The sequence below is a fragment of the Alternaria triticimaculans genome (genome assembly GCF_023758025.1).
Source record: "Alternaria triticimaculans strain BMP 0046 chromosome Unknown scaffold_1, whole genome shotgun sequence".
NCBI lineage: Eukaryota > Fungi > Ascomycota > Dothideomycetes > Pleosporales > Pleosporaceae > Alternaria > Alternaria triticimaculans.
In genome coordinates this window covers 637136-650388 of record NW_026055958.1, presented here as the reverse complement: position 1 = coordinate 650388, position 13253 = coordinate 637136, and the positions used below count along the sequence as shown (strand labels likewise).

At 51.7% G+C, this 13253-nt stretch overlaps 5 protein-coding genes across 5 annotated transcripts; 3 read left to right on the top strand and 2 right to left on the bottom strand.

Moving 5' to 3' along the window:
* Positions 1–272: 272 nt before the first annotated feature.
* Positions 273–1607, top strand: J4E78_000237 (uncharacterized protein; the record flags this gene model as incomplete). The annotated part of the gene is made up of 1 exon (XM_049360903.1): positions 273–1607. The coding sequence occupies one exon, from the start codon at positions 273–275 to the stop codon at positions 1605–1607; it is 1335 nt and encodes a 444-aa protein (XP_049226186.1).
* Positions 1608–4744: 3137 nt separating this feature from the next.
* On the bottom strand, positions 4745–5690 carry J4E78_000236 (uncharacterized protein; the record flags this gene model as incomplete). The annotated part of the gene is made up of 2 exons (XM_049360902.1): positions 4745–4809; positions 5069–5690. The coding sequence occupies 2 exons, from the start codon at positions 5688–5690 to the stop codon at positions 4745–4747; spliced, it is 687 nt and encodes a 228-aa protein (XP_049226185.1).
* Positions 5691–6457: 767 nt separating this feature from the next.
* J4E78_000235 (uncharacterized protein) lies at positions 6458–7423 on the top strand (the record flags this gene model as incomplete). The annotated part of the gene is made up of 1 exon (XM_049360901.1): positions 6458–7423. The coding sequence occupies one exon, from the start codon at positions 6458–6460 to the stop codon at positions 7421–7423; it is 966 nt and encodes a 321-aa protein (XP_049226184.1).
* Positions 7424–7545: 122 nt separating this feature from the next.
* Positions 7546–8989, bottom strand: J4E78_000234 (uncharacterized protein; the record flags this gene model as incomplete). Its single annotated transcript, XM_049360900.1, has 8 exons — positions 7546–8013; positions 8061–8446; positions 8494–8509; positions 8559–8580; positions 8643–8656; positions 8714–8746; positions 8800–8869; positions 8922–8989. The coding sequence occupies 8 exons, from the start codon at positions 8987–8989 to the stop codon at positions 7546–7548; spliced, it is 1077 nt and encodes a 358-aa protein (XP_049226183.1).
* Positions 8990–11675: 2686 nt separating this feature from the next.
* Positions 11676–13056, top strand: J4E78_000233 (uncharacterized protein; the record flags this gene model as incomplete). The annotated part of the gene is made up of 3 exons (XM_049360899.1): positions 11676–12266; positions 12343–12691; positions 12752–13056. The coding sequence occupies 3 exons, from the start codon at positions 11676–11678 to the stop codon at positions 13054–13056; spliced, it is 1245 nt and encodes a 414-aa protein (XP_049226182.1).
* Between the last annotated feature and the right edge of the window lie 197 nt (positions 13057–13253).

Here is a 13253-nt window from a genome sequence, read left to right as displayed (position 1 = left end):
GTGGTCGGCCGTCCGACTGAGTCACCTGTTCTCGCAATATCTCTCGCTCCGCTCGGTTAGGTGAGCGTGGTAATGCGCACACAGAGGCCATATAGTCTGGCTTTTTCCGCCTTGTCACCTTCTTTCAACTTGAACTCTCACATCCCACCATCTTGACTATCACAGCCCTCTATTTTGATCCCCAGCACCCACAACCTTGAGTATTTTCATCCGCTACTCTCATCTTTACAACCCTTTACCTTTGCTCTTTCAGCCCACACCAGTTGCTCGTCATGGCAGCAAACGACGACACCGTCAGGCGGGATTCCGTGAATAGCTACACCAGCGGCCCGCAAACCCCACAGGGCGCACTCGGTCGCTATCAGACTCAGTCACCGCACGATCCCGCGATGGCCTTCCCTCTTCAAGCGCAGCTGCCGACTCCTAAGATGAGCCCGCAGACGATGGCTGCGCAAATGAGTCCACAGATGATGGCCGAGTACATGCGCCGTCAGGCCATATCAACTCAATCACAGCCGCGCCCGACCACTATGCAAGCGCAGCCTCCCACTCGCGAGGAAGCTCAGGCACGTCAGAACCGCCAGTTTGCCCTGTTTGGAATGGCCTATTTCCAGAGGTTGGACCCGCAGGCAAAGCAACAGTTTCAACAGTTGCCTTCCCAGAAGCAAAACGAGATCGTTAGGAACGCAATCGAGCAACGTAAACAGCAAGAGATTCACAAGGCGCGCGGGCAGCAGATGGCGGCGCAGCAGGCAAAGCAACAGGAAGCGCAACAACTGGCAGCGCAGCAACTGGCAGCGCAGCAACTGGCAGCGCAGCAACTGGCAGCGCGACAGCTGGCAGCGCGACAGGCACACTTCAACAGATTTACACAGCAATATATCAGCTCGTTCAGTCCTGAGAAGTTGCAACGATTCAGACAGGGTTCCGGAACACAGCAAAAGCAGCATCTTTGCGATGTCTACAAGCAGATGCAAAACGCGCAGAAGCTACAACAGCAGAAACTGCAACAAATGCAGCAGCATCAACCAGCCGGGCAGCTACAGCAGGTGTTGCAGCCGCAACAGCTCGCGCAACAACCTCAACGTATTCTGCAAACTCCAAAAGTACAGCAACATCGACAGCTGCAGTCGCCACGTATTCCGCAAGCTCCACAAGCTCAGCCACATCGACAGCCGCAGGCGCAACGTATCCTGCAAGCTCCACAAGCTCAGCAACATCAGGAGCCGCAGGCGCAACGTATTCTGCAAGCTCCACAAGCTCAGCAACATCAGGAGCCACCGACACAACGTATTCAGCAAACACAACCGGCGCCTCAGCTGAAAAGGCCTCGTTCTGACGACGATGAGGCCAGCCCAGCCACCAAGGTAGCCAAGGTCGCGCAGCCAATTACAGAGCAGCAGCCGAAGGACACAGAGGATCCAGACGATCAGAGACTCAGGTCTAAGCTCACAAGCTGGCTCGCATCCAACGAGGCTAAGGAAGAAGCTCAGAAGAGCGAGCAGTCTGCGGAGTTGCACTGGCAGATGCAGCACGCTGGCCCTTACGCCGGCCCTTACGCCGGCTATGAACCTGCGAAATCAAACATCCCCGACAACTCGTTCTAAGACTACATCACCACATCCGTTCGAGGCACGCTTGGACAACCTTATGGCAGGCCGACACACCTCACCCTCACACTATTGTCGTTTAACTACAAGACATCCTGATCGGCGTCTGGATACCTCGCGGTCTTTGCATTCGGTGTCTGGCTGCAGGATTACCTCGCAGTCTTTGCATTCGGTGTTTGGCTGCAGGACATCTCGACTGGCATCTGGACACACTTCTACTCTTTGCATACGGCGTTCGATTATTTGCTTCACATTACCAAACTGGACGGAAGCGGTTCACGGAAGAACACAGCAAGGCGTTTGCTCAATTGCATTACGATACCATACTGGGCGGAAACAGTCCACGGAAGAACAAAGCACGGCGTTTGCTTTTCTTCGTTTTCCTATATCCTCCTTCTTTTGCGTTCACTTCTGCGTTTACTTCTGCGTTCGACGACATTACCATCACACATTTCACGGGCTGCATCATTGCTAGTAGCGTTTGCAGCTTTGCGGCTAAGCGACGCGAACGCAGTTGCATGTTCATCATCATCAACATTATCAACGCGGCCGCTTGATGTAAAGGGCGCTATTATCAACAGGGAAACGAATGACGGGTGGAGAAAATAGACTAGAAAACATACGATAAAACATCCATCACATCTTGCTCTGCTGCGACTTCTCATCCTCGTCTTCGCCCAGAGTGACTAACACTATCTGAACCTATCGTCCTCCTTTCAGCACGATGCCCGACCAACGCGCCCGACCACCCTTCCTCCTCTTACCTCTCGTAATCGCCCTCTCTTTGCTTGAAATCGTGTTCGCGGTCAGTCTTGCTGGTTCCATTTCCTACTATGTCATCGAGCGCATGCTAGTGTTTACCCAGGATTTTCTATATCCGAATCAGCTGGACGGTAGAGATGGTGTGTCACGGTTGACGAATGTGGATAGGGGTTTGATAGCTTTCTGGCTGCCTGTTGTGGTTGTCTTGGTTTTCAGGATGTTGATTATTTGGGAGAGGCAGGTGGGATGAGAGAGTGGGAGGAATGGTAGGGGTAGGCGTTGGAATGGATGGAGTGGGTGAGTGGTGCGGGAAGATGTGGTTCAGTTCAGGTGTTATTTGACGCTTGCGACGACCTTTGCGTTCGTAATACCGTCTCCATAATTTGACACTTGCGAAGATCGAATGAGTTTGTTGTGTAGTGACCTCGGAAACCCTAGCAAGTATGCGTGTTGATTATGACTGTATAGTGCAATGTAGCGAGCAGCCCCGATGTGTAATAGCAAGCAAATTCCGTATGCTCACCAAACACTCTGCGATGCATTCGTGTTCTCTTCTATGAGGACGCAATCAGTAGACGTGGCATATGAACGTACCATCTCAGACCAGCGAATTTCACTCTGGGCGCGCGTATAAGAAGTCCTTTGGTCCCACTGCGATCAGCCGGAGCAGAAGGTTTCACTATATCTATGTACCTTTCTAAAGCCCTCAAGATAACCCCATCCAACATGCGGTCAACATACGTTCTCGTCGAGCAATCCGAGCTCCACAATTTCCTTCGTGAACTGGATGCTTTGCATGCCTGGGCAAGGCATATGGCAGGCCTCAGCACATCAATCACGACAGCAGCCCCGCTGGGGATGCCCGCGGTTCGACCGGAACCGCGCTATTATGCAGTCGAACGTCCAAGGCCGTTCGATCCGTTCGCCTCTTCGTTTTGGAACACACCTTCTGAGGATGATTACAATACAACTCCGCCAGCTCCAGGGTCCCAAACATTCCAGCACAATCATAACTTCAACCAACAGTTTGATGGATCGCGCCAAGGATACGGTGGGTTTGAAGACCGAGAGCCTGCGCCTATGAGATACGAATCGCCCCTACCTCCAGGTGCTTTGGGAAGGCGAGGTGCAGGTTCGATGGATGTGCCATGTGCAAGGCATCGGGCATCGGGCAGGCCATGGCAAGCACCTGTGAGGAACGGACCACATCGTACACCGGTAATCACTCGTGTGCCAGATAATTCACACATGCCGCAAAGAGGTGCGATGTTTGTCAGACGGCCGCGTCGGGCGAGACCACAGAGGAATACGGGGAACGCGGAAGCCATTGACGATGAAGACGAAGATAGTGAGGGTGAGGAGTATGTTGAGGAAGAGGACGACCAAGTGGTTGGTGATGAACGGGAGGCTCGCTAAGGTGTCTTCGTTCCATATACGGGGGATGGATGGTGGACGCTTCGAAGGTGGTCATAGCATTAGCGCTGCGTCTACATTGTCAGCTAGTACAGAATCCTTTGTCGAGGAAAGCACGTACAAATGCTGCTAGACTTTGTCCTTCTACACGATGTGGAAAGTGCGAAGATTAGATGCAGTATTTTCCCTATTAGATTTGACAAGTTCAGGTATCCAGCAGTCACCGACGACCGTCATAGCCGGATACTGAGATGATCCTATGTCTCCACATATCGGCTCGATGTGTTGATCAGCATCGACTGGACGTAGTGCCATCATGGAGTCGCACCCTGGCATGCTCACAACGCAATCGCCAACCTTTATCAAATCTGGTCCCAACCCGAACTGCGCTGCATCTGTAAAGAAACACGAGCGACCCCGTTTGATGCTGGCGAGTCCCATGTCTCCTGCTTCCTCCGACATCATCGTTTTCTCAAAACCGTCCGTGCTGTGCAATGCCCAATGACGGAGTCTTCTTACGAAACGTGAATGCTGCTCCCTGAAGGAAGAAGATTGATGAATTACAATGTCATCTTCTTCGATAGGTGTCGCTCTCACAGTATGATATAAGATCAATCCATCCATCGATGTCAGCTCTGTCGTCGTCTTCTTGTGATATCGGGCGAAATAATTGTACCATTTGTGCATCGTCACATCATCGGTCTCATACGTGCGACCCGATGGATCCACGACACTATCAACGACACCACCAAAAGTTGCCTGTATCGTAAGAAACGTTTTCATAACGCTGGCCAGTTCTCCCTCCGCCGGAGATGCAGGGCATTGCATCTTAAGCGATGCCTAGAGAGGGCTGTATCGCATGGGTAATCTCCAATCTGGGACCCATGAAGATGTGAGTCCACCGAAGGACCCAGCGCAGCTCATTATGGCCATTGGAAATCGGATCACTTCTATCTTGCTTAACCGGTCATAAAGCTCATTGGCTGAGACTTGGTAGTCGACCGGAATTGGTGTCGAACTGAGACTACACAGTGCATAGATTCTGTCGCGATCATCTGCACATCTGGTAGTAGAGTACCGTGTCAAAAGTGTCGTCATATTCTCGGCTCTAGCTACCGTGCGATCCATTTGGACACAAGTAGTATTTTCATCGCACTGAGACAGTTTGTCAGACTCGGTATCTCGTACTGCAGTGAGATTGCTCAAGTGATGCAAGATTGCCGTAACATGTGGCGTCAATGCTTCGTAGAAAATTGCAAATTCCAGGTGTTTGACAAACGCACGGAATTGCTGCCACTGCATCGTGCCACTACCGCAAACGAAGTAGGCTTCGCGGGCATGCATGATCTCTTGAACTACCCAGCGCCTCGTAAACCATCCGGTCTCAAAGAACTGCGTGAAACGAGGAGGCAGTTGACTCTCCCGAGTATAAAGATCCTCGCCTTTTAAGCTTCGCTGTAGCGCTTGCAGATCGCATCCGGGTTCACCAGTCCAGACCAGCACACTCTTAGCACAGGCGTAAATGTTCCCCATCATGGTAACCTGCTTTCCTTTCTCCTCGTCGTCCGCTTGGTTGATGCATATAGCGTCAATCCACAGGGTTCTGGCAGTAAGTCCTAGCTTAATACCGTCCCTCAGGTACCTCAGGATCTGGGTAACATTGTGACGGACACGCAAGCGAGAGTTCGCCCCAACGAAGATGTACGCCGAATCTTCATCTGAGCCCCAAGCATACGATAAAGCTTCGTAGCTGACGGGGTCTTGGGTCTTGGAGGCATCGTAAGCCCGTTCGATGATGTCGACGCGTATAGGATCTTCGAAGTGCGCCGCTGGGTACAGATGTATGAAACGCGTGTTGCCATCGTTTGCGAGTGGTCCGTACTGGTAATCCTGAATAGCCGTCATGTCGCAGACTCTGCGTCGTTGTCGAGGCAATGCTGTCGCGATTGCTGGAGAGAATCAGGCTGGCCTGAGACTTTCGTCCCCTGGTGGAGGGGCTGTGCAAGACACTCATGATTGGCGAACGGCTGCAGCTGAGCTGCTTCCTTTAGGCGGCCACTTATGCGGCGTGGCATTCGTGCGCGCAAGACTCCAGCGAAATGACGGAGACGGAACGAGCATTGCGTAACATCCGACTTGGTTGGGGTAAACTCGTATGACGAGAAGTCGGGAGGACGTCCGTCGCCCCTTCTTTTGACGCGTCTTCCATGCGCGGAATTGTTGACCGCGGATGTGGAGATGGGCGCCTGGGCCATAGCCAGACGCGCTAACCGAATCTGTAGATGACATCACCACACACTTCGGTGCTCGCGCTTTAACGTCTATCCACCTCGGACACATCATGTCAGCAATCGGACTTCGGTGCATACTTAGCTTGTTTTGTATGGATCTGGGGGCCTGAACAAGGCTCCATCAGTGTTGCCAGTCGAACCTTTGTGTATTGGCTCATCGAGCTACACTGGTTGCAGCATAGGAGCACCTCCTTGTCTAGGTATGCATGGGCGGAGCTAGAAGGTTACGACCGAATACCGACCGTATACCTCCCAACAGTGATCTTTCCTCATGTATTTCAAGAGGTATATAGAAGGAAGTCACTCCCAAGTTTTGAAGTGACAATTCAACACGCTTCTGTGTTCCTCACTCTACACCCCTTCGTCCTCACACTTGTCAATATGGCATTGCTATCCAAACTCAAAAACATCGCCGTAGTCGGTGCCAATGGCAACGTCGGTTCATACATTACCTCCGCCCTCCTTGCGAAGAACCATTTTAACGTCACCGCCATCACGCGTACGGAGTCCAAGGCCACTTTCCCATCTGGCGTCAACGTCGCACGCATCGATTACGACAGTTCAGACACCATAGTCAAAGCCCTGACCGGACAAGATGCACTAGTCATCACAATGAGCGTATTCGGTGGTAATGCGCAGGAGAAGCTCATTCGTGGAGCAGCCCAAGCTGGCGTACCATGGATTCTACCAAACGAGTTCGGCATGTACAACACGGAAGAGATCCAGAACGAAACCATTGGGCCTGGCAAGGCGATAGCTCGCAATCTTATCGAGTCGCTCGGAGTTTCCTCGTGGATAGGCGTGACCTCCGGCTTCTGGTATGAGTACTCGCTCAGCGGCGCTTACTTTGGGATCGATATTCCGAAAAGAGAGGTCGTGTACTTTGACGATGGAAAGCAGCGACTGAACACTGCCACATGGCCCCAGACCGGGCTGGCTGTGGCAAACTTGCTATCTTTGCCAGTATCGGCATCTGATGGCAACGGGCCGACACTGGAGCAGTACCGCAACCGCATGACCTTCGTATCGTCTTTCGCCCTCAACCAGCGCGAGATGTTCGAGGCGGTACAGAAGGTTACTGGCACCACGGAGAAAGACTGGAAGATTACGTCGGAGCCGTTGAAGCAGCGCTTGGCCACTGCTAGGGAGAAGATGATGATGGGTGATCGCATGTCTTTTGCGACAGCTTTGTACACGAGGTACTTCATCGATGAGGCAGGCTTGTTCGAGAGGGATCATAAGCTGAACAATGATGAATTGGGACTTCCAAAGGAGGACCTCATTGAGGCTACGAAGCGGGCTGTGGATCTGGCGAATACCGACTTCCACAAGAAGATGTACTCATAAGTAGTTATAGATTTAGGAGCGCCACGCTAATACACTTCCGAACCTCGCCTATACCGTTTAGAGATATGTCGTTTGTGAGGCTTTGAGGTTCTTCGTCTATTTTCTCACTACCACGATTCGCATCAGTCGAACACAATGGCAGCCTTGACAACCTCTTGTTTCCTCACCGCGTCCAGACATTCCTCCCATTGCTCGATTCGATACGTCTTGTTCGCAATGCCGCCCAACTTCAATCTCCCAGCATTCACATATTCTAATACATGCGGTATGTGACTCATGCTGCAGAAGCTGGCCAGAATCGTGATCTCATTCTCCCAAATCCGGAAGGGCGACCATGCAATCTTGACGCTCTCGTCGTAAACACCGTAAACAACTAGCTTGCCACCTTTCCGTACGTACTCGATGGCCTTTTCGAGAACGGTGGGTGCGCCCGTAGCTTCCACGACAATATCGAAACCGTAGGGATTGTCGGTCGAGAGCGCAGCCATGTCATCTCCGGGATTATCGTCGGATATGGTGATATAGGAATCGGCGATGTTGAGTTCGCGCGCGAGATCGAGTTTCGGGCCGCCTTTTGAAGCGATGGTCAACTAGGTCGCGTTAGTAGTTACGCGTAACCTTTAGATGTGCTGCATACATGAGCAGCGCCATTCATCTTGATCAACTGAGCTAACAGCATGCCGGTCGGTCCGCACCCAAAAAGCAGTACTCTGCTTCCGACTTCCATCTGCATTCTCTCAATACCATGCGCTGCGCATGCGGCGGGTTCGAGCAAGACGGCCTCTAGATCCGGAAGGTTTCCAATAGGGAAGACCATACGAGCTGGGTATCTGCAGTACTCTGCGAAACCACCCGGAACATTACCGCCATACCCGATGACATTCTCACAGAGTTGGGTCTTTCTGCGCGTGCAGTAGAAACAGTTCAGACATGGTTGTAAGGCATCGGCTGCTACGCGGTCACCAACCGCGACGTTATGAACGTTCTTGCCGATAGCGGCGACGGTGCCTGCTGCTTCGTGGCCTGGGAAGGTTAGTGAGGTGTGTGGAGAAGTGAACGGTCGCTCGTACCGGGTATCAAAGGATACTTCAAGGACGTTAGCTTTGCTCAATACATAATTTCCCAATGATCGCACCTTTGCTAGAAATTCGCCTTTGCTGCAGATGTGAACATGCCGAGTCAGTGCATGCCTCGCAAGCTTTTCGCATCCGGAGCTTACTGATAATGCAAATCCTTCAAGTTGGTCAGTATGATGTATCCCCGGAGTCTTTCTCCTCTTCTACTACTTACTGTTCCGCATACACCGCAGGCCGAGATCTTGACCTTTCGTGTGTTAGTGCAGCAAATACCGCGGGGTGATGAATAGCATGTCGTACAAGAACATCATCATCACCAATTGTTGGAACATCGATGGTCTCGACTGCGAATTTCTCGGGGCCAGAGTATCTTGAGTATCTTAGCAATGAGATATCGTATGTTTCGAGCCGAGCATGCCTACCGTAATGCTTTCATCTTGGCAGGCACGTCGAAACGTTGACGCTTGCTCGGTTCCGCATGGCCGTTCATGATGGGAATTTGTAAGAAGATGGATTCTGGTCAACTGTCTGAAAGAACATCGTAACTCATTGCTGCTTATAACCAAGTTCAATTGCTCGTTGAAATGGTCTCGACGCGAGCGTTGGCTAGACGCGTGTGTGTACACGGTAATGCGGGGTTCGGCAAACCTTCCCCAGAAGTACGCACCACGGACTACTGCATCGGGAAAAGCTAAGAACGACTACACTTTATGCGTGCCCGGGCATCCGACTATTATCGTGAGAATCGCATTTTTATCTGATTCATGTTGCCATGGTAATTACGAGTTGGCAAAAGTCAACAGTTGAAGGCGACGGTACTACGAACCAAGCCCCATGCCCACTCTCCCGCCGTCGTGTCCACTGGCTTGTGAGCCGGGGCAGTGCGCCCGCAAGAGGCTCATGAATGATTGTAATGCAGTCGCAATTAGGAAGCAGGAAAGCTGAATCTCATCAGAGCGCAGTCTCATCCAATAGAAAAGAACGCGAGCATACCTTCCACATCTTCACGATGGCACGCGGACGCTAAGTCCGCTTAGTGACAGTCATGATCTTTCGCTGCCAGCATATTTGTTTGTTCATCAAACAGCCGGTGGATTGAACACTCAAGCACCGGAAAGAAAGGGATTAGTACTCATTCAAAGCAAACGCAATGGTATCATGAATGGAGGCGCCGATGGCCGGACTCGACAACCCCACTGCACTGGAAGACCGCTGTGAAAACACACCACAATCGAGAGACCTACCGGCCTTGCGAAGTAACGCTGACTTGGCATGGGGCTTCTGGAATCGATGACCGCACAATACTCCAATGACAGCTTTCTGGGGTCTGAGTGCCGACAGTGAGCAGATATTGGGAATTCTGAACCTCGCCATCAACACCCATAGACCGCCATCGGGGCATACAAAAGTGGACAGTATCCAGGAATGGCCAGGAATTGACTTCGACATCACCTCTGTCGAAGCAGTCGCAATCTTAGGTAGGTCCAATGTGTTCGGCATGACAGCTGTTGCTATACCCCTGTTATTGATGGGGAAAGCTGTAGGTTTATAGCGCTGACAGACTACACTGCAGGTTCTCTGAGCGGTATCGCAGTCGGCTTCTTCCTTGCCCAGCACAACCAGCAACTAAGAGGTAACAAGATGATCTCCAAGATCATAGCCTTCAAAGCGCGTTGGCCTGTTACGGATGACGATTATCCGACCCTGATCTTTTGGGTGAAAGATGCACCCAATCTTTATGGAGAGGTCGATGGCGCGCAATTGGCGAACGTCTCGAATGTGGATGCGATCGGCATTGTTGAAGAATTGGAGAAGACGAAGGTACTGAGAAGGAGCGTGGATGGATGGAGTGTGCCTAAAGAGCATATTATTCGTGTATGACTGTAAATGTGAGCGGTGTCAGCAAAAGTCCAACAGCGTAGAGACGCGAATCGGGGATGAAGCGGCGAAAGGGTCGACGAAGGGTGGGATAGGCTGTAGTCAAAGGCTGCGCATGCACCTGTGCGTGATAGACAGGTACAGAATGGAATATATCTCGACAGGACACCGTTCACATGGAGCATCTGCCGATGAGTGTATGGAAGCCGTTGACAGCGTTGACGCGCGCTGCAGCAACCGCTCGGCTTACCTGCCCCGACATTTCCCGCTGACTAATATGTCATCCCGCCTCAGGCTAGACCGAACGACGCGTCGACGCGTTGAGCTTCACCATCCACACCCAAATTAACGGTTGTAGAATGCGCGGCTCCCTACATTATTCAATGGCTGCTTCTCTCTCAGTTCCAGCTATATTGTCATGCGCCAACGCTACGAGCTTCGATCATCGCTAAACTGTATTAATTCAGGCGCGTCTATCAACACCGTGTACCATTGCACCAGAGAGGAGCTCAGCACCCGTCATCAATCTCTCCGTCACCAGGTCGAGCGTAATCGATGGCTCATCCTCGCAATGAACGAAAGTTTGAACGGCGCGTCTCAATTGTTGATGTATCACAGTCCAGCTTGTGCAGGTAATGATGGCACGCACCTTCTATCGCATCTACAGCAAACGCCCGCACAATAATACCGCAAAGAACTACTGGTCCGTTTCAACCAAATTCTATCGATTAGCATGGCCGCAAAAACAAGGCTCCAAGCGATATGGTCCAGCGGACAAAGATAAGACAACCACAGCTTATGGAACGAAGGCCAGGAAAGGCTTGCAACTATGACATCTCGGCTTCATGCTATTGACATCACCCAGACTGTTCTCTGACTCACGGCGACTGGCAGCATGACTGCACGCGTGGGAGAAGAGGTAGAAACACCCGTCGTGGGTTTCTAGGTTCCGAAGGTCGAGGGTCCAAGGCCAGTGTCATTGCTGAGCAGGTAACGCCTTCACTGTATCTCGGTGGCGGTGATATCTTGTACTGTTGAGTGAAACGGAATGACAGTAGAGTCGCTTGCAACTAAACCTTTTTCGTAGTACGCTTGGAACGCAGTGTGGGTCGGGCCCCCAGCTCTACACCTTCGACTGCTCGTGCACCTTACGCAAAGATTATATCCAGGCTGCTCACCCTTCACCTCCCCACCTCCCGCCGGAACTACTTATCCTTCTGCTCCTCCGCTTTCGCGTACCCGTCCGTCGCTCAGCCTCAACTAGTCACACACTACCGCGCTCTTCCTTTTCCGTCGCGATGAAGGCACTCAATTTCCTGTCATGGACGGGATTAGTCGCTCTGGTCGCAAGTGAACGTCTCAGCCCGCCACGAGGGCCTCTCTTGAATATCTCAGCCCTTCACGTTTCCACGAGGAACGTCATTCCAATCGACTTTGCTGGCTACAACCCTTCAGACCCCGGCTTCGTCATCCATGCCTCGGCAATCAGCGATGAAGAGTATGAAAAGGCGGTATGTCGAGGCCAGAAACTCTTCCTCGCGATGACCAGAGACGGCAATCAAGGCACACGTTACATCGATCCCCTCAACAGCCCTTGGGACGGCAGCCTCGAGGCAGAGGGATTGAAATGGGCTTGGGATATGTGGGAAGACGAGGACTCTTGGTGCGCCTTCGGTCACCAAGGGATGACGACCGCTTTCAAAGGTCTCAGTATCAGCGATAAGTCGCTCGACGACGGAGGAGACAATCAGTGTTTCAGCGCCTTCCACTACAACAGTCCGGCCGTTCTCTTTGATCCAAAAGATCCCTTCTACCTGGATGACCCCGATGGTCGGATGTTGCCAATCGAAAAGCAATACTATCTTGATCCATCGGGCAAGAGGCAGCGGGTAAGTCGGGTTTGCGCATCAGCCTGCCAAGCCGAATATCATAGTAAACTCCCGGGGTGACTGACACAGAGCCTAGTGCACAGCTTCCACGTACACGTTTGGCGTCAATCCCAAGGCGGGCGTACTTTTCTTCGTCTCGCGCAGTAGCCCCTTCGAAACCGCAAAGATGCTCTGGAAGTATACCCCAAAGATCTCTGAGCTACCCGAACTGCGCGCCAGTTCTGACTTCGCATGGGGCCTCTGGAATAAGCTACGCGGAAAGGATAATCTTAGTGACATCCGCAAGATTTTTAGCCTGTACATCAACAACAAAGAGACGCAATCTATCATCGATAAAGCGATCGCTAAACAGGCCGTCAAAGAGCTGAAGAAGTGGCCAGGAACGGAGATTGATCCAAAGTCGGAAGAAGGACTAGCGATTATCGGTGAGTGTCTCCCATCAACATCTCGTTCTACCTTCAGTTACTAACAAGATCGCTCAACAGGTTCCGCGAACGGTCGAGCCGCAGGGTATTTCCTTGCGCAGCACAAGAAACAGTTGGGCAAGGACAAGTACATCTCCAAGATCAACGTCTTCTTGACCGATAAGGAAGACCCGATGAGGAACATTCTCTTTTACGTCGACGATGTGCCGTCGCCGCCGCCGGAGATGGCGGAGCCTGAAGACAAAGATAAAGGCAAGGATAAGGATAAGGGCAGTGGGTTGGTGGAGTCGAATCTTGTTGATGGGGATGGAGATGGGACAAGTCTCATAAGACGACACGTGGTCTTTGCAGGCCGCTCAGACTAGATACGTAGAAACCGGCCTTCGATGCTGCGCCTTGAGTAGATGGTTTCGTGTACAAGAAGGAGACCATTAGATGGTTAGACAACATCTGTTCGGTTCGAGAGCATATTGCAGCAATCACTAGCACAAAGCGAACCCTATTAAAAGCACTCGATCTACGCGCACATTCCAGAAATGATGATATGTGCAATAAAACATAT